Genomic DNA, 18,061 nt, shown 5'->3' on the forward strand with positions numbered 1-18,061 from the left:
TCAGATGAACATCTGTCCCAGATGATGGCTAATCAGAGATAAAGCAGGCACCAGCAGTGCAGTTTCTGCAGCGCAGCTCCAGCAGATTTGCAAGGGAAATTCAGATCGACAGGTGGTCCTTACCTTTGGCAGAAGGTCAAAAGAACATCACAACTTTCTTATCTGGAAATGGGGACAATATCTGAGTTTTTGTAGCCGTAGCCATTTAAATAGAGACACACCATTGCAGGGACTGAATGATGTTTACAACATTTTAAGGATGACAAAATTAAACTTTTTTTTTTTCCCCACAGTACAGAGGCGCAGTTTAGAGGCTTGTTCTCTCCATGGGAAAGCTATAAATCCTAATATTCAGTTCCATAAGTATCTGTGCTTGTTCTCTCCATGCAAAAGCTATAAATCCTGATATTAAATTCTGTTAAATCTGTTTAAATGTTACTGTGGCATTATTTTGACAGTTTTTTTTTCAGACTGAAAAGGGGTTTTAAACTATAAATTTTGTTGATTCTCCTCTTCTGTATGATTTTTCCCTTGTTCAAGCCCTACAAAAATCTTTGTTACACTGAATAACCCTGGTAGTTCAGGGATAATGATATAATGATGATATGAGATAATGATTGATGCACACAACCCTCGATGTCAGGTCATTGCTGGATGCCAGGGTCAGGATTCAGATCCAGATTTCTGACACTCCTGCTCCAAAGGGTGGAGCACCAAAGCAGCTCCTCAGCAAGATCCCCAATCACATCAACTGCAGATTTTTCCAGTCTGAGCTATCTTTGGTATATATACCCAGGTGTCATTCCTGGGGGATCTGTGAGGATGGGAGAAGCTTTGACCTGGTGCCAAAGTATTTGCATGTATTTTTTCCAGCAAACCACATCCACTCAGGTGATTTTTTGTGCTGGTTGGCTGTGGGTACAGAAAATCTCCAGCTGTTGGCCTGCCACCTTCTGACACACAGCTGGAGCTGTATGGGTGATAAAGTGGCTGCAAGGCCTCTTAAAATTAATATTTTAAATGTAATTGAAGGAAAAATAATTAGATAATTCTCAGTTGAAGAGCCAGAAACTGTTTTGTAGAAAATGATTTGTTGTGTTCAATGATGAGCCACATTAGAGAGGTAAATAAAGATTATGAATGTTCCTTTTATTTTTGCAAGAGTAAAAAGTTCTGGCTCATTCATAGCAGAGATGGACAAGGGGCACACAAAGTAAAGGTGATTAATTAAAACAAGAGGAAGAAATAGAGGGTCAGGAGAGGCAAATTGATGAGAAAGACAAGGTAATTTGTACTCTCTGTGCTGTGTAATTGTAACAAGTGCTACAGCTGAATTTGTTGTTTGAAATACATGCCACAATTGTTTATCCAGTGGCACAGCTACCTTGGGCTGGCAGCTGAATTTCTGATTCTATGATAAAAACTTGTGTTTGTTTTTCCTAAATGCTGAACATCCCCTTCAGAGACCCAGCAGCCTCACCATTGTCTGCTGCTTCTTTTGGCTGAGTTTTAGGCTGATTTTAAATTTCTCCCTCTGATGGTGTTGCTGTTTCTTCCCTGGGAAATTTTGGAATACCTTTAGACATCTTTACATCTACTTCAATGGATAATTCTTTGAAGAGAAATATGACTTTCAAACCACTGTTTAAAAGAACAGGAAAGTTCATTTGAAGTGTCTGATTTCCTAGTGAAGAGAATCAGCTTTGTTTTTAGAGCAGATCTATGGATGTGTGGGCAGACAAGATACGTTTGAGTTCCAGTTTACCAAGCTGGAGCAGAGCAGGTAAATCTTTGTCCCATCTCTCACTCCCTCACTATTTTTTTTTTTTTTTTTTTTTTTTTTTTACACAGACTAAAAAGTTCACACTGTAGGAAGTTAACTTCATTTCTGGTTTCCAGCACAGGACAGAGGAGTGTGAATGAAAAATAAACAGGGGAGAATTCATAGTACTCAAAGAGGGAACACAGCTCTCAAGGACACCCTCAGTTTTTGTTTTATTTTTTTTTTAGGAAACCTAATCAAGGTAATTGACATTTAGCAATCAGGTTTTAGGATCTTGACAGTTCTGCAATGTGGTTTCTGTCAGTGCTCTGGGAAAGCAGCAGTGAGGAGGAAATGGGAGCTATCATGTCATGTGGATGAGTAACTGGCTCAGACAGAGCTGCCTTTGTGTCAGTGCTTGAAGTCACACTGCTGGCTTATTACAGCCTGTGGCTATTGCAATAAAAAGCAGGTGCAGAGGAGAAATAGGGGGAATGGGAAGGTTTTTAAAAATTCCACTTTTTTATACATTAGCACTCATTTTCTTTTTTAAACTTGTGGGATGTGTTTGAATTCTTCAAATCTCAGTACAAAATGGAAAAAATAGGTTTTGTCTGCAGCATGATAATTTACTTTATCAGCAATGTCAGCATGAAGGAGATTTTAGCAGTCACTCTTGGGTGTTTATATCACTTTAATCCCACACAGGTAAATGGTTAGCTCTTAGGAAAATGACTCACTTGTCTTAGGTGCTTGTAGCTAAATATTTATGTTCTTTTAACCAAATAATAAGAAACAATACCCATGTTCTAAATCACAGTTTGCTCTTGAAGAACAGTATTAAAACTAAGTAGAGAGCTGAACATGGAAATTCATTCACCAATTCTCCCTGCTATCAATTTGGCAAACCAAAAATCCTTCAGATGCTTGGCTTTATGTGTTTAGCTTCTTATTCAATTCCTGTTTGCTGTTTGTTTTATTTAAGCTCCTTTATTTCCTTGCTGGGAAGAACTCTACAGAACAACACTGGGAATTAATTACAGGCTCAGGAGTGGTGCCCCTCAGATGTCTGCACAGCTTCTCAGGCACCAGAGAAGTACAAAAGATTCTTTTCCAGCATCTGCTCTGGGTTGTGGCACAAATTTTCAGGTAGTCATGTAAATTGCTGTTGAGAGTCTGTAATTGCATTTGGATTGGTTTTTAAATTAATTAATTATTTTTGATTGATTTAAAAATTAATTTAATTTTAAAAAAAATCTATTCAGGAGCAGCAGTATGTGTATCCTCACAGAGTCAGACCTGTGACAGGTGACTGCTTCATTGCTGTAAACCTGCTGTACAGAGTTGATCAGCACAGCCATCCCTGTATTCCCTGGGACAGCACCTGGATGCAGCAGGGCCAAAAGGGGTGGTGGGACTTCTTCAGGGCCCTCTGATAAACATAATTCAGCTTCTCATCAGCAGCCCTAGGAAAGACTGAAATGTTTCCAGATCAAACTCTCCAGGAGTGCTGCTTTTGGCAAGCGTGGCTCAGCTGCTGGGGGTTTGTTCTCCCAAGGTGTGGTGGGCAGGTGCTGGGAGGCTGAGGTACCTCAAGCTGGCAGAATCATCAGTGGAGTTTTCCCAAAACCCCTGCTGTGTTTGCATTGTGAAACAGGGGTGAGCAGTGCCATGCTCTGCTCTGGAAGCTCTCAGCATTTCCTTCACCTCCGAGTGCTCAGGTGTGAGCACACCTCATCCCTGCAGTGTCCCGGGCCAGGCTGGGCAGGTTTGGAGCAAACTGGGTGCTGGGAGCTGTCCCTGCCCATGGCAGCCATGGGATGAGATTTAAGGGCCCTTCCAACCCAAACCATTCTGGGATTCTGTGCCAGGATGGTAGCTCTGGACAGAGAAACCAATGCATTTCTTACATTCTTAAGCTTTCCTGTAGTAACAGATGAACAAGCTTAAAATTAGTTTAATAATTATGAAAAAACCAGAATTGCCTGTGGCTTTAAATTGTCTCAGCTGAGATTATGTGAAAAAAAAGTGTCTCTGGTGCTAACCCTGTAAACTGAAAAATCAGGAGTTCCCTTCCCTGTGGGGTATTTAAACCTGTCTCATGCTGGGCAAAACAGATGAGAAAGGCAGATAACAGCATATTTGAAATGACTGTACTTACACCAACCCTGGTATCTCTTCTGTGCTTTCTATACAAGTAAAAACCTTGGGTCTTTTTAGAAAATGTTATTATTATTATTATTATTACTACTACGACTACTACTACTACTACTACTATTATTATTATTATTATTATTATATTTTTAAATGACAACGCTAGAAAATATTTTGAATTGCAGGAAGTATTTTAGGGAAATAGTTTTTCATCTTGTTTGCCTCTGGCACTGTTTTGAAAAGCAGTACTAAGAAAAGTTTTTGGCTTGAGGTGTTAGTGATATGTACCTTGTTATCAATCTGTATGAAAATGCTTTCATGCTCCCAGATTTTCCCTCTCTGGTACCACCTGTAAGATTCGTTTCTCTCTTATAGCAACAGCATCTCATTTATGTGCCTGGCATTCTGGAACTAATAGAAAGATCACAGTTAAGGTAAAAAAAACCCAAAACCCCAAAACAACAAAAAACCCAAAAAATCAAAGTAAGCCCCGTTTCCTTGTGCTTAAACATGTCCCACAGTTTTGATAGGTGTGAAAATTAGAGGTATGTTGCCAATAGGTTAAATCATGGGATGGAGTGAAGATCACTGATTTTAATGTTTAAGTAGTCTGCAGCATTGCTTGGGAATAGCTGCTATATATCAATTACACACAGAGTAGGAAGTTTGGAGACAACTGGTACTGCTAGAAATTCTGCCTGTCAAATTTGTCATAGTTTATTTAATTACAAGTATGAAGAAGAAACAACCTGGTAGCTTTTCCCAGTCTCCCCCCCAAGGGCAGATGGGTATTAAAGCCAATTCAGTCTGTTTCCTGATTGCTCCAGGCTACAGAAAATTGTTCCCCAGGGAGGAGAAGTAAATCAGTTATGATCTTTAGTCTCTCAGAGGGAGATTAGAGCCACCACACTGGTGAAACAGCAGTAGGCTGCCTCTGTGTAACTGATTTCACCTTTAATCCTGCCATTGATTGAATATTGCTAAGAACACTGCCATGCATTTTAAGGTCAAACCGATGATGAACACCCCAGGGAAAGGAAGTTATTTACACAGAAAGGTAAAGACAAGCCTTGAGCTTTACTGTTTCAAAAAAGCAGTAAAACATCTCCTTTGGGAAAAAAAAAAAAAGAAATTATTCCAATTTCAGCCATCAACCTTTCCCAAGTTTTTGTAAGGCTGCTTATCACAGTGGTATCTGATCATCTTCCAGGTAATGTGGAATAGTGAAGGCTTTTGTGGGCTTCACTGAATGTCTCACTCTTCTTTCTTTTCCAGGTAGGGGTTGTCCTTAATATGAGGCTTTTATTCTTTATCTGTTGGTATTAATTTTCTTCTAGGATTAAGTAGAGTTAGGACAAAAAGTGACACAAAAGTTGCAAGAATGATTTTAGGGCAGAAGGTGCTTTTATAGGGAGAAAAAAAGTTTCCTAAAACCCCCTAAATTTTCTGCTACTGCTGAACATCCTCTTTTAGTCTGTCATTTTGGTTTTTTTTTCTTTTTTTTCTTTTTTTTTTTTTTTTTCTTGAGCTATTATTTGTTTTTAATCAGTAAAAGAGGATTCTTCTGTCTCTGCTGGACTGGAAAGCACAAAATGTTCCTCACAGGAAAGCTCTGTGTGGTTGTATGCAAAAGCTGTGTGCACAGAGCTGTGAGAATTACTGAGTATAGGCCATGAAAAATGGGCACAAGATCCTGATAGGGCTGCAGGTGAGATCTGGCACAGAGAGGTTCTCTTGATTTTATATTGCTGCTTGGAAACTCTGATTGCTGAGAGACTCATTTGCCTTTTAATAAAGATGCACCTACCCCTGGAAGGACAGTGAGGGTGATTTCTTCTGCCCTGGGTGTTTAGGTATGGTTTGCAGAGCTGCTTGTTTGACAGGACACTTGATTCTGTCTGCAGATGTTAGTCTGCCAAGGATTTCTAAGGATAAATCTCTTATTTTTTCTCTGATTCTTTTGTGATTTCATATATCCAGCTGTATGTAGCATGATTTGTTTCCAGCCCTCCACATTTGAAATGAGCCTCCCTGGTTTTCCATCATAGAGGTTTTCCTCTAAAGTGAGAACTTGAACTTGCATCTCATAATTCTGTTTTTCTGTCTCTGGAATGCAGATCTCATCTCTTGAGTGATCTTAGACTCCTGTTCTCTCAAGTGTGCTTCTTACTTATACTGAACATTATTGGGGGCAGAAACTTGGAGCCAGCTCTTAAAAGAACTTTAAAATTTTTGGGAATTCTGATAATTACATATTTAAGATAATACAAACCAGAGTGAGACCTCGAAACACATGCAGGATAGGTACTTGGAGAGAAATGACTGGACTGAACCAAAGTTGAGAAAACTTAAATTAAATGAGAGGCAGCCCTCTTTTAAAACTGCTTTATGTTTGGGACAAAGTCCTGCCTTCTTCATGTGATCCCAGAATTTCTGAGGAGACCTTTGGCTGGCTGAGGTCCCCCTGTGTCTGTTTTTGCACCCATCCCCCGTGATGCTGCTTGGTGCCAAATGTCCTTTCTCTGCAGCTTGGCTCCCTGCTCTTTGTTGCCTCTTAATCCCAGCATTATGACAATTCTGTAGGGAATTCTGTAAGGGAATTCTGGGTGTGGGGCACCATTCCATCAGTGCCCACAGAGCTCCATGCTGAGCTCTGGCCGTGCCTTCCTGGTGGCTGTCCTGGGCAAGGAGGTGACCCGGCCACCTGCCCGCAGTGTCACCATGCCAAGGCCTGGCCACGATGCAAACCAGGAGGTGCCTGGCAAGTCTGGGGCCATGTAGGACCTGCCACCCCCACCTGAGCTCATAGGGGAGGGCATGGAGTGACTCCAGCACCTCTCTGGGGGCAGGGGAAGCAGCGTTTTGGGGTGTCCCTGTGTGAGTCCAGGGCATCCCTCTGGCTGCCCTGGCAGGTCTGGGACCCTGGCAGGGGTCAGGAACCCCCCTGGACAGAGCCCCCAGAGACACTGTCTGTGATCTCTGTTCATGGAAAAGAGTATTCAATCTTACAGGATCAATTACAAGCTCTGAGTGTTTGATATCAGTAATCATTAAGTGTGGCACGGGTGAAAAAGTAAAATTTTAGGATTCTAGATGAGGGGGTCCAAAGGGGACAAGATGGAGGAAATTTGGTGTGCCTTGTCCTTTTTCTCCTTCTTCATGCCCTCCATGTTTCACTGTGGTGCTGGCATTTTTCTGTTGGTTCAGGCTGGGGACACACTGTCCAACGTAGGTGACAGATATTGGCACGTTCTTGTAAATCCAGTCCAGGGAGTTTCTGGTATTGAATGTTTGTCACATCCCACTGAGGGCAGAGCCCCACACGCTGCCCTGCAGGACAGAGCTGGGCAGGGCAGCAGAACATGTGAGAGATAAACAGAATAAACAACCTGGAAACCAGCACAGACCAATTATGGCTTCTGCTTTGGCAGGGGGGCTGACAGAGAATTTCTACAATCTTGGGATCATTTAAATACCCAGATTCTGACATGTCCCCAGCAACAGCAGCTCTGCAGAGCAGCTTGGTCCCAGTGGCAGCAGGGCCTGCAGCGCCTCGGGGCAGGGCTGCAGGAAGGGCTGCCCTGGAGCTCAGAGCCTCTCCTGACAGTGCAGAGCACAGACTGAGCCTGGGCTCACGGCACAGACTGAGCCTGGGCCCAGAGCACAGACTGAGCCTGGGCTGAGAGCACAGACTGAGCCTGGGCTCACAGCACAGACTGAGCCTGGGCTCAGGGCACAGACTGAGCCTGGGCTGAGAGCACAGACTGAGCCTGAGCCCAGAGCACAGACTGAGCCTGGGCTGAGAGCACAGACTGAGCCTGAGCCCAGAGCACAGACTGAGCCCGGGCTCACAGCACAGACTGAGCCTGGGCTGAGAGCACAGACTGAGCCTGGGCCCAGAGCACAGACTGAGCCTGGGCTCAGGGCACAGACTGAGCCTGGGCTGACAGCACAGACTGAGCCTGGGCTGAGAGCACAGACTGAGCCTGGGCTCACAGCACAGACTGAGCCTGGGCTGAGAGCACAGACTGAGCCTGAGCCCAGAGCACAGACTGAGCCCGGGCTGAGAGCACAGACTGAGCCTGAGCCCAGAGCACAGACTGAGCCTGGGCTCAGAGCACAGACTGAGCCTGGGCTCAGAGCACAGACTGAGCCTGAGCCCAGAGCACAGACTGAGCCTGGGCTCACAGCACAGACTGAGCCTGGGCTCACAGCACAGACTGAGCCTGAGCCCAGAGCACAGACTGAGCCCGGGCTCAGGGCACAGACTGAGCCTGGGCTGAGAGCACAGACTGAGCCCGGGCTGAGAGCACAGACTGAGCCCGGGCTGAGAGCACAGACTGAGCCTGGGCTCACAGCACAGACTGAGCCTGGGCTGAGAGCACAGACTGAGCCTGGGCCCAGAGCACAGACTGAGCCCGGGCCCAGAGCACAGACTGAGCCTGGGCTCAGGGCACAGACTGAGCCTGGGCTCACAGCACAGACTGAGCCTGGGCTCACAGCACAGACTGAGCCTGGGCCCAGAGCACAGACTGAGCCTGGGCTCACAGCACAGACTGAGCCCGGGCTCACAGCACAGACTGAGCCCGGGCTGAGAGCACAGACTGAGCCTGGGCTCAGGGCACAGACTGAGCCTGGGCTGAGAGCACAGACTGAGCCTGGGCTCAGAGCACAGACTGAGCCTGGGCTGAGAGCACAGACTGAGCCTGGGCTCAGAGCACAGACTGAGCCTGGGCTCAGGGCACAGACTGAGCCGGGGCTCACAGCACAGACTGAGCCTGGGCTCAGAGCACAGACTGAGCCCGGGCTCAGCTGCCCTTCTCCTCTGCGGGCAAGGAGGGCACCCAGCAAGGCCGGCCCTGTTCTCGGGGACTTTGGCAGCAGGTCAAGCCTGGCCACTAGCTGCCCCTCACCCAGGAATTTGCCTTTCAGGTGGATTTTGTGCCCTTCTCTGCTCCGGCTGAGGCCAGGCTGAGGGCCAGGACTCCTGTTGGCATCCCAGGACTCTCCGAGGGGCTGGGGGCAGCCGGCAGAGGCTGTGCCCTCCTTGGCAAGGAAGTGGCTGCAGAGTTGCACCAGTTTTTGCAGCCCTCACTGTGGCAGGAGGATTTGCTCTCCTTTTCTTGGTATTTTCCTGGCTCGCTTCGTGCTGGTTCCTATTCCCAAGCACTTCTCTGGGTTAGCCACAAGGTGCCATCAGTAGACGCTGCTACACCAGTATTCGGGGGCTGGAGGAGAGAGCCAGGCAAAAACACCCTGGTGCTACCGGAGGGAAAAGCTAATTAGTAAAAAACATAAGCAGAAGGATCTCAAAACACGCAGGAAAACGCAGCAAGGACAGGCAACTGGACCTCTGTGTCCCTCGCATGTTTTGTGCTGCTGCACTGACAATCTCATCAGTTCGGATTTTGTTTTTTTTTGTTAAACTGGTTTTAATCTCTGTTGCCTCTAATGCCAGTGTGGCATCAAGCAGTGTCAGAGCAGCCCTGTGTCCCACGGCGTGTGAGAGCACAAATCAGAAAGCGTGGCCCCTGCCTCCGAGGCTTCCCATCTGATCCAAGGCAGCAAGCACATCAAGGGGAAATAATAGGAAAAGGGAGAGCAAGAATAGGCTTGGATACCATTTGTTTGACTTATTCAAATACAGAAAAGCCATTCTCAACATACTTGGATGGTTGAGACAATTGTCTACCTGCTGGTAGACAATTGGCCAATACCACAAAATGTCTCTCCAGATCTTTCATGATTCGTTCTCAATCCCACTGAGGCTGTCTGGACCAAATTTCTTCCCAAAGCACCCTATGAACCTCAGGAATTGGAAATCCTTGGCTCAGTGAAAATGGATTTTTGCATAATATTTGATTTTCCTGGGTCAAAACAAAGTAAACCAAATTACAGATGTCTCTCCAAATCACACCTTGTACGAAAATGCAACATCCTGGTGCAATCCTGAAGAGCATCTTCCTGAACGTGAAAGAGTATTTCCTGGTGAGATCTTGCCGTGCCCCTCTCAGGTGGCAGCTTCAGACAGGCAGAGGTGTGATAAGGCAGGTGACAGTGGATTTATAGAGCAGCTCTGGGAGGAGTTGTGTCTGGGGAGCAGCAAACAGGAAGGGAAACCCAGGACCCCCTTGAAATCCCAGCAGCAGATCTGGTGGAAACAGGTGTTTACAGAGCAGGGCAAATTGGAGTATTTTCAAACATGTGAAACCTCTGCAGATTGTACAGTTGTTTTCTTACCGGCTGGATTTTGGAAATTGGGATGGAGGTCCTGGAAAAGCAGGTCATACTCCCTGGGGAAGGATAGGACGCAAAGATTTTCTCAGCAGGAATTATTATATTTTGGCTGTGTGGCAAAAATTGGGTGGTAGGGGCTGAGTGGCACTAGTCTGGAAAGGATCAGCCAGGACAGGAGCAGGTTTCAGTGGCAGAAGGGAAGGATGATTTTGGAGGAGCTGCCATGTACAAAAGCACACCACCAGTGCCAGAGCAAAGGGGTGAGTGGGAAAGCTTGGGAGGAACGTGGGGCAATGAAGGTGAGGCATGTGTTGCCTTCTTGGATGTGAGGAACTTCTCCCTAATTGCATTTCTGAGTGCTTCTGACAAGCCTGGCTTGTTTGCCCAGTTTCCTTTTTGGCTCCTTTTACAAATTGACCCATATGCTTCAATTTGTGTATTTTTAATTTTCATTTGCAAAATAGCTGCACTTGAGGCTCATTTGGTAAATTAATATTAGTGTTTCAATAAGGCTGCTATCAGTCCTTATTTTACACTAAATCTTTCCTACAAGTTTTTCTTTCTCCCTCCTCCTCTGTATGACTAATAGATATAATTTCAACAGTTTGACTAACTGCCGTGTTATAGAAAAGGCAGTAATTTATACTGATGTAATGGCTGTGATAAAAATCATTTGTGTGCTGATTTTATAAATTAGCTAGGAAATGTGAGTGCCTCTGAAAAATGAAGTGCTACCACATGAATTCCAGTGTTGTTAATGCTTCATACCTTTCTGCTTCATTAAACCAATTTCACGGGGAGATGAGTTAGAGGAGGAAGCTGTGCTGCTTAAGAGAGGCAACAATGGTTTATTGAAAGAAATGGGGATAAGATTAAATTAAGTGCTACTTGAGAAATATGGAAATACAAAAATATTCAAGCTTAGAGATGGCGAATTCAAAAATATGATAAGTTAGCTCTTTCATACCCAAAGAACTGTCTCATCATAATTGCATAGGCTGAATTCACAGGCTACTAATTAATATTGAAGAGTTTCTTCAACCACTCTTATAAATGAATCAGAGTGCCCTAGAACTAATTTATAACTATTTCCTTTTGGAAATCAAGACAACTTAAAATGCTGCTTTCTGTGCACTCCTATCTTAGCTGCTAAATACCTTGAAATTATTTCTGCCGTATATTTTATATTTATTTATTATTTTACATATTCCATTTATCAGCTGAATTTAAAGGGAATACTGAAAAAAAGGTGTAAGATTAAGAAGCCTTCAGGTCTGGTAAGACCCTTCTAATTTAGGATAATGATCTGGAGCAGCCTAAAATAACTTTTCTGACCACTTTTTGTTCTGAATTCAGCTGCATTGAAACCAATGCGCTTCAGTTAGATTTAGATCAGAATTTTTTTTCTGATTGAAGCTGTGGAACATGTAACTTTAAAAAGAATATGTGACCTAAGAAAGAATATGTTTATGTCCACAGAACACCTTGGAGATCAGGTATGATCTGCATCTAAGAGGCTAATTGATTTTTTACCACTTCCATAAAATAGCTGCAGCTATTTCCCCCCCTCCTCCCTTGAGGAGGAGAGGTTTTCATTCTCAAACCACTAAACCCTATTTGTCCTGTGGATGGTGGAACATGTAAATACAAAGGGAGTCATTCATTAAATAAGAGGCTTATGCATACACAAGTTTTAAAAAATGCATAGTTTCAAAGCCCAACTGCGCGGCTGCCATTTTCCCCCAGCTCACAATGAGAACCCTGTGTACAAGTGACCCAAGTGCTGGGATTTGGGCCAGCTCTCAGATTAGCACAGAAAACACGTCCAGGCTCCATCCCCTCCTCCCCCCGATGCTGCTGGGGGCTCAAGCTGTGCCCATGGGGGATCTCGGGGGCAGCAGCTCTGCCCTGATTTCCCTCTGCCCCTGTCCTGGGGGTGCAGCCCCTCACCCAGCACTGCTGCCCACCTCATCTGCTTTGAAATACCTTGTCGTAGCTGAGACAGAGAAAATACAAAGCAACACACTCCATTTTCAGAAGGCTTCAAACTGTTTTTATGATAGCATGGATGCTTTTTATACATTCTTACAAAACTCATCAGTTTACACTTTACTCATTGGTCATGAGAGACAAACAAAGTGCTCATTGGAATAGGCAGTTGCAGGTTTCTCTTATTTATCCTTCCTTCTTTTTTGGTTTCTATGTCAACTGTTGGAGCTCTGGATGCTGAGAATTTTAGACTTTTCTATACAGACAGACTCTTGACTCCCAGGAGAGCACTGCATTTGACCTGAGGCCGTGGAAAAGGCTTCCACAATTGATTGATAACACCAAGATTATGAGTGTGTAATTAGAAATGTGTAATTTCACAAAGTAGAAAACTTAGAGTTTGGGGTTTTAGCATATAGTAATAGATATGAAGCAAGGTGGAAGTTTTAGAGTGGAAGCAAGTTATTCTTCTTTACTTTCCTCTTCCTTCTTCTTCATGACCTTGGTAGGAAATTCTTTCAGGGGTAAACATGGATCCTCTTATCAAACTTCTCTCTGGTTCACAGCAGTCACTGAAAAACCTCTTCCCCAGTAATTCACCCCACAAAAGGGGACAATGTGCCAGGCAGCTCTGAGGCTGCATCCTGCCAAGTGCTCTCCATTCCCCAGGGAAGGAAGCAGCACTGAGGATGCTCAGCCCTTCCCTGGAGCAGCTCTGGGGCATCCCAGCACAGCTCATGGCAGTCCTGCCAAGGATCTGCCCAACAAAGTGCTGGGCACCATCCACTGCTGCTGCTGCTGGATGGTTCCAGTGGGACTTGGAGCCAGGCCTGGCCTGTGAGGTGTAATTAAGCATTCAGCTCATCTGCATGCACAGTGCATAGCACTCATGGCACCCTCTTACTTATTTTCCTCTCTTTCTTCAGAAGCTGTTGAAGGAAGGAGGGGATAGGAAAGCAATAAAAATGGATTTCCTGCTAGTACAAAAATTCTGCGAGTCCAAAGCCTTTGTCACTGCACATAACCAAAAGTTACAGTCTTGGAATTTGGAATGATGAGATTTTCTAAAAATACATAATTGCTTTTACCTTATAGAAATAGCATATTTTGACCATTTTTTCAGAAAAACAAAAGGAACCTGTACATCCCCATTAATATTTTTAGGATAGACATCAATTTCCAATAAAAAAATGTGCTTTGAAGCAGCCATAATTGCACAGGACCCATATGGCTTGTCTTTGAATTACTCATTCTGTGAGGTTCTCCCTCCTAACTGTACCAGAATAATGTTTTTCATTATCCTCTAGAGATATCAGGACATTTTCTCTGCAATTTGGGGAGTTTTCAGAGGTTTGGGTATGACATTCCTTTCTCTGAGTAAGTTTGTTCCTGCCCATTTGCATTTAATCCTTCCTTAGCCCTGCTTGGATGCTCAGGATGGAGCTGAGGCTGCTGCTGGATGTGAATTCCTGCCTGCTGGCACTGGTGTGCCACTGGTGGTGGATGTTGTCACCCAGGCTGGCAGAGATCAGATCTTGCTGCCCCTGGGCTTCTCTGAGCATTCCTGGGAGCCTGTCACAAGTCTGAGTTTATTTTTACAAATTCAATTTCTTTCTCTCTTTGATCATGTATTTGATTCTATCCTTCTTTCTCTTTTGAATATTTTTTTCCTAAGTTTGTTTTCTTTTTTCGGTCTCTTATTTGTTCCTTAGTCTTTCCCTTCCCCTTTACTTTTCATCTCTGTACTCTCTGCCTTTTATCCTGCACCAAGTGAATGCAGCTTGTTTTGAGTCCAGGAATAGAAATGCTTGCCACTTTCCCTTTGCTCTGCTCCAGGCATGTGTAAAGCAGCAGATAAATGTTGACAGCATTTTGTCTTTGTACAAGTTGGGCTTACTGCAGGCATTGAGTGCAAATTGCAGAATAAATTCACGTGCTGAATGCTGGAGAAGAATTACTTCAAAGATCTAATAATGGGGAACTGAAGCTGCCCACAGTTGCTAAAGCATTTAGCTTAGTGAGACACTTATAAAAGGTAAACATAAGCACAGAAAAGAACTCTGTAGTTTGCCTGTATAGATTCTTGAACTCCATTCTTTTTTGTATCAATGTGCATTTTGAATCAGTTCATTAGAAAAGAATGAAAGATAGAGTTTGCTTTACAGTGGCCACAAGATTTTGGCACATCATGAGATATCTCACTCTTGTAAAGGCTGACTTGTACTAGAAAGTCTCCCTTCCTAACATTTTTTCTACCCCCAATTATATTATTACCCTGGTTGGTTTTAATTTGGAGGCTTTCTAGCCTGCAATCTCAGTATGGAAGAATTACATGCTTGCTTTTATTAAAAACTGCCTGTGCATATTGGGACCAGCTTTGCTGTTTAAATTAGAAATGTTTTCACTTGTTTCTATATTTTAGATAATCTGAATTAATCTTAGAGATTTCATGGTAATGGGTGGCTATGTCCAGAAGCAGATCTTTGTAACAGAAGTGTGAAATTCCCAGGATTGAAACTCCTGACTGGCACAATTTGGGTCAGTTTGCCACAGGTCTTCCAAATTCCCTTCTCATTGAAACCATGGCCTGGCAGGAGAAGGGGCTGAAATATTCTTTATCTTGTCCTAAATTAGTTCTTCTCTGTCCTTCCCAGCTGCTCTCAGCTCTACCAAGTGAATAGTGCAAAGGTGTGAGATTTAAATTCTCCTCTCTTACTCCCCACAGTCACATCGATTATTTCCTACCCTCAAAACTGCTGGTGCCAACAGCAGGGATTGATTTGTTTTGCACAGTGGAAATGGCAGGGCTTGGTATGCTCAGCCCATGGAAAATCTGGACACAATGGAATGCTTTACTGGCTCATCTCTAGGTGAGTCTCATGCACATCTCTTGCAGGGTTATGAAACCAAACTCTCCAGAGTGCAAAACAAAAGTCTGAATAGTTCCCTGGCCCTGCTCATCAGCTGGTAAAAAATCATCAGCTCATTGAGGCTGCATGCCTCATGCTGTACATGGCACTTTCTGGAATGTTTTATTCACTCACTGAGCATTTTGAGCTGTGGAAGTGACTCATGAGCACAAATCCCAGTACATTTAGCCTTTTTCACTTTAGGATGTGTGTTTCCAGCATCAAACATTAGTTGGATTTTCCTGTCAGAATAGCAACCTCTAAATGTGTAGATTTGGTGCCAGCATCAGAATAGACTGGTAGAAAATCCTCTGTCTGATATCAGAAAGGGGCAAATACCTTTATTTTATATCTCCCACTGAGATGCAAGTTTAGACTTTGGAAAACAGCATTTAAACTTTTAGATTTTGTTTGATTTCACAGCCAAGACACTGGGCAGAAACTTTGGGGGTTTTTAGTGCTGCTTTTCCCCTTTAATGAAGTTGAACAAAGCTTGTTCACCCCCAACTTCAATTTGTCACTCACCACTGCTGTCCTTACCAGGCTGATGATGCTACTGGTAAAGTACATACAAAATTTACTCACCAAAGTTTTTTACTCATTAAAGTCTAAGCATCAATCATTTTTAAACAGCAGTGACAATCCTTGGTTAGCAGAAATGTCAAAGAGTGGGCGGAACATTCATAACAAGGAGCTCTCGTGATAGCTGGAATAGAATGGGAAGGAAAACAAGATCACAGAAGGGATCAATGATCAATAGCATCTGTAGGCAGAAAAATCTCCCATTAACTCCCCCAGCCATGGCCTGGTGTTTTCATACTGTCCTATCTGCTGGCATCAGTGTTTCTTTTCTGTTATTGACCTGCAGGAGGGCACCTGCGAGGAAATCAAAAGTGCTGTTGGCAATGAAGTGCACGTCTCCAGAAATGTGAGAGGAGGAGTTAAACTGAGAGATCAGCAGTGCAGGAGGAAGAGGTGAGTGAGCAGAACTGACAAACAGACCAAATCTGCACCATAGGAAACCTCTGTTCAGGGGTTTTTGCAGGAGGTTGCTGCTCTTTGGCTGCAGAAGTGACACATTTGCCTTTTTTCTGAAGATGTTGGTCTTATTTCCCCTAGATGTGCCACAGTAAGAAAAAAAAAAAAAAACATGACATGCAGTAATGATGACTTGCCCTGCCTTTATCCCTGTGATTCCTTTCTGCTAGGAGAAACACTGCACTTGAAAGTCTTATGGTTGATGACTTAGCAGAGTTTGGCATCTTCTGACACAGCCACATATGTTCTAATGCCAGGAAGACATTTCACAGAACAACGGGCCTTCAACCCTCTGTTGGAACATTAAAACAAAGTATTATAAGGTAATTTTAACATCCAGCCTCTCTGTCTGTTGTGGAACTATGAATCCCCTTCCCTCCTTAAGAATTTCTAAATCAAGTTGTGGCCAATGTCGCCTATTGTATATACCCTCATAAATGGAAATAGTGCCAAAATAGGCCATCAGGAAGGTGCTGCTATAATTAGCGCTCTTGCAGAGAAAGAGAAAAAAGAATTCTGAGCTTTCTTCTTCCTTCTATGGATAAGAAATATAATAATATATTGCCTGATGATAGCATGATTCCAATGCAAATGGCAGGGGCTGGTGGCTTATTTAACAGGCCTGGCCTGTAGCAAGCCTCCCTTCCCCGCTTCAGTTCAAAATTGATTATTTTAATACAGAATTCCTGAATGAAAGAGGTTCTTGGCCTTTTCCTGGGCTGTTGAATAATGTATGTGGGAGAAAGCAAATAGAAGCAGAGGGTCTCAGCTGCTGGAACAATGGGCTGAGCACAGAGCTGAGGGGGCACATTAGTTTATCATTGCCTTGTCAATCCTCATAGGCTGGGAATCGTGGGATAGCCTGGAAAGAAGCAGCTGCTGAACGTGTGGTAAACTGACCGGGGCACTTTGGAGAGACGACTGCATTTACACATCTGAAAACAAGATATTGATTTTCCCCACAAAGCTGGGCAGGAATAGCCATCCTGGAAAAAATATATCTGGATCGTGGCTCGTTTGCAAAACCCCGGTGCTTTCCTGGCTGTGCCCAGGGCCGGGAGCTTCCTCGTGATGGGGCTTGCAAATCTAAAAGTCTCTGCATAAACTTTGCTTTTCCTCCTCGTTGATTGACTGCCCTCCTAATCCTTTTAGTGATTCAGTACAAGTAAAATGTAAATGCAAGCGAGCTTTGTGAATGCTCACAAAAATATTTTCCCTCGATTAGTAGATTTCTCTTTTTTTTTTTTTTTTTTTTTAAGTTACATATTCGCTTTTGTGGAAATATTTGACTGATCTTGAAGATACATTTGTATGATATCCCTGATATCAAAGCTCTGCCCTTTCCAATGGACGTGGGATTCACTTCTGAACACCAGTTTTGGTGTAGGACACGTCTTCAGGCAGAAGGGGATCTTTCAGAAGTGACACAAATAAGAAAGTGAAGCAATGCTTGACATGGGCAGAGTGGGATGATTAATTGTTTTAAACAAGGAAAGGTTTAAGGCAGAGATGAGCACACATTTCCTAGTGATTATTATTGAGTAAAATACTGATGTCTTGCTCTAGGCCCAGTTATCAGGATGCTTTTATGTGGCTTTATTGCCACATGTTAATGATTATTATTTTAGCTATCAGAAATCCTATTTATGACTCAGGATTTTCTCTGCTGGGTGCATACATTGAACATATTCACAATGTGAATCACAATGGGGGAAGACATTTCAATTGAAAAAAAGTGGCCTGTCAGAGGGGACTTATTTTTTGTCTGTGTAGATCTAATTGTGGATCCAGATTCACCACAGGAGTAATGAGCTGGTTTGTCCTTATCTCTGCAGCTTGACTGACACAGCAAACATGAAAAAACTCTGGGTTTTATGAGCTGCTCTTAACGATTTTGTCTGTCAAAAAGGAGCTGCCTCAGCACTTAGCTGGTGTCAACTTTGCATTTTAGCATCCACAGTATGTGTTGTAA

General features: G+C 43.7%; 1 protein-coding gene across 1 annotated transcript in view; it reads left to right on the top strand.

Moving 5' to 3' along the window:
* Positions 1-15,989, top strand: part of LOC110467900 (transcription factor SOX-3) — a 53,164-nt gene extending 37,175 nt beyond the window's left edge. Inside the window, exon 2 of the mRNA XM_077786590.1 lies at positions 15,920-15,989. Coding sequence (XP_077642716.1) covers positions 15,920-15,960 — 41 coding nt within the window. The 3' untranslated portion in view covers positions 15,961-15,989. The remainder of the gene's footprint in view (positions 1-15,919) is intronic.
* Positions 15,990-18,061: the final 2,072 nt, after the last annotated feature.

This window comes from Lonchura striata, chromosome 14, assembly GCF_046129695.1.
Source record: "Lonchura striata isolate bLonStr1 chromosome 14, bLonStr1.mat, whole genome shotgun sequence".
Classification (NCBI taxonomy): domain Eukaryota; kingdom Metazoa; phylum Chordata; class Aves; order Passeriformes; family Estrildidae; genus Lonchura; species Lonchura striata.